At 37.4% G+C, this 1,473-nt stretch overlaps 1 protein-coding gene across 1 annotated transcript in view; it reads right to left on the bottom strand.

Moving 5' to 3' along the window:
- Positions 1-217: 217 nt before the first annotated feature.
- Positions 218-1,473, bottom strand: part of LOC118408006 (vesicle transport protein SFT2A-like) — a 15,642-nt gene continuing 14,386 nt past the window's right edge. Inside the window, exon 7 of the mRNA XM_035808616.1 lies at positions 218-853. Coding sequence (XP_035664509.1) covers positions 814-853 — 40 coding nt within the window. The 3' untranslated portion in view covers positions 218-813. The remainder of the gene's footprint in view (positions 854-1,473) is intronic.

Genomic DNA, 1,473 nt, shown 5'->3' with positions numbered 1-1,473 from the left:
TCTCGTCTTGTTCTTGTATTCTTTGCTATCTTATGAGCAATTTGCCTTCTTGGTGTGTTCAGCGTACCTCATTTATTCCGGAAATATGCATGATAAACAAAGTGTCTATGCGTATAGGGAATGCATGGGTAGGGTCTGCATGGGTTTAGTGAGTGTCATTATTGTTTTATAAAACACACATCACATAATTCATCCCAAGGTGAATTCCACAAAATTCGGCTGATTATGTATTCATTGACACATTATTTATTGGAAAACAAGACTCCCTTCTGGAGTGGAATGCCCCTTTAAGTCAAGTAAAGTCTGTTTAACAACCAGATATGTCATTTTTGTCACTTCACTATAATTCTATAAAAGGCAGCTGAGAAAAACTGTATAACATATACATTGTAGGAAACAACATAATAATAGTAGAAAAGGGGGGGGGGCAAGATGATGGACCTCTGCAGGACAATAGATGCACATGTTGGAAATCTAGAAATGAAACAAGTCGCAGGGATGTAAACTCAGTTGAGTTTGGAATTGCATTCTTGCTGCACTGACAAAAAGTGACAGAAATAACAGACTTCATTACTAAAAGGTTGGAAGTTGAGAAAATTCTGGGTTCAAGAAATTAACTTTAAATGTAGGCTTCAGCTCTTAGTATCAGTACAAGACAATAGATATGACAATCATACTCACTTCTCCTGTTCTCAAATTACATGTACTTCCATTACTTCTGACAAACTACACAATCCCAACAGTTAGGCACAATGTATATCCAATGCAAATCAAAGTATGATATTTCTACATGTTCAATTGTGTGAATCCTCCTTATCCAAGGCAGCCCGCAAAACATTTCTTCACAGCATCCCTGTAAATACAAAGATAGGACCTGTCAAATAGTGTACAATGCCATGCATTCAGTTCTGCAGGGACTTAATTTTGCTTTAGAAGGAGGTTTGCGTGGTGCTTTCAGTTGGCGGATGAAACAACTTTGTAGTATAGTGATGTTTATCCACCGGAAGTTGATGAGGACCTTGTCTTCTCTTATGACATCACAACGAACATAGTAGGCAGTTTGGAACTCTGTAACTTTGCAAAGGATTTTTTTTGCGTGAAGCAAACAAAGCAAATATCATAATATCTTGGCGGCGAAGATGATGATGATGAATCATGATAATTAAACACTGTTTGCTTGTTAGATAATGTTTTTCCCAAGCCGTTGTGCCAGGTTCCAAACTGGCTGCCGTGTTCGTTGTGACGTCTCAAGAGGGAAGTCAGCTTTTAATCTAATTACCTGGTGGGAATACTAAAAAGCTAGAAGTGTGGTTTTAGATCGTTTGATGTGCAATAAAATCAGGGGTTTGTATTTGATGTAAGTGTTCATGTTCATTTAAAAACGCTACTATTCTTGAAATTGAAGACGAATAAATCTTTACTTCTGGATACTTTATTTTTATACAGACGTTTCGGAGGGGAGGGCCATTCTTT

Source organism: Branchiostoma floridae, unplaced genomic scaffold (assembly GCF_000003815.2).
Source record: "Branchiostoma floridae strain S238N-H82 unplaced genomic scaffold, Bfl_VNyyK Sc7u5tJ_1520, whole genome shotgun sequence".
In the NCBI taxonomy this organism is placed as follows: Eukaryota; Metazoa; Chordata; class Leptocardii; order Amphioxiformes; family Branchiostomatidae; genus Branchiostoma; species Branchiostoma floridae.
This window is presented reverse-complemented; position numbering and strand designations above follow the sequence as displayed.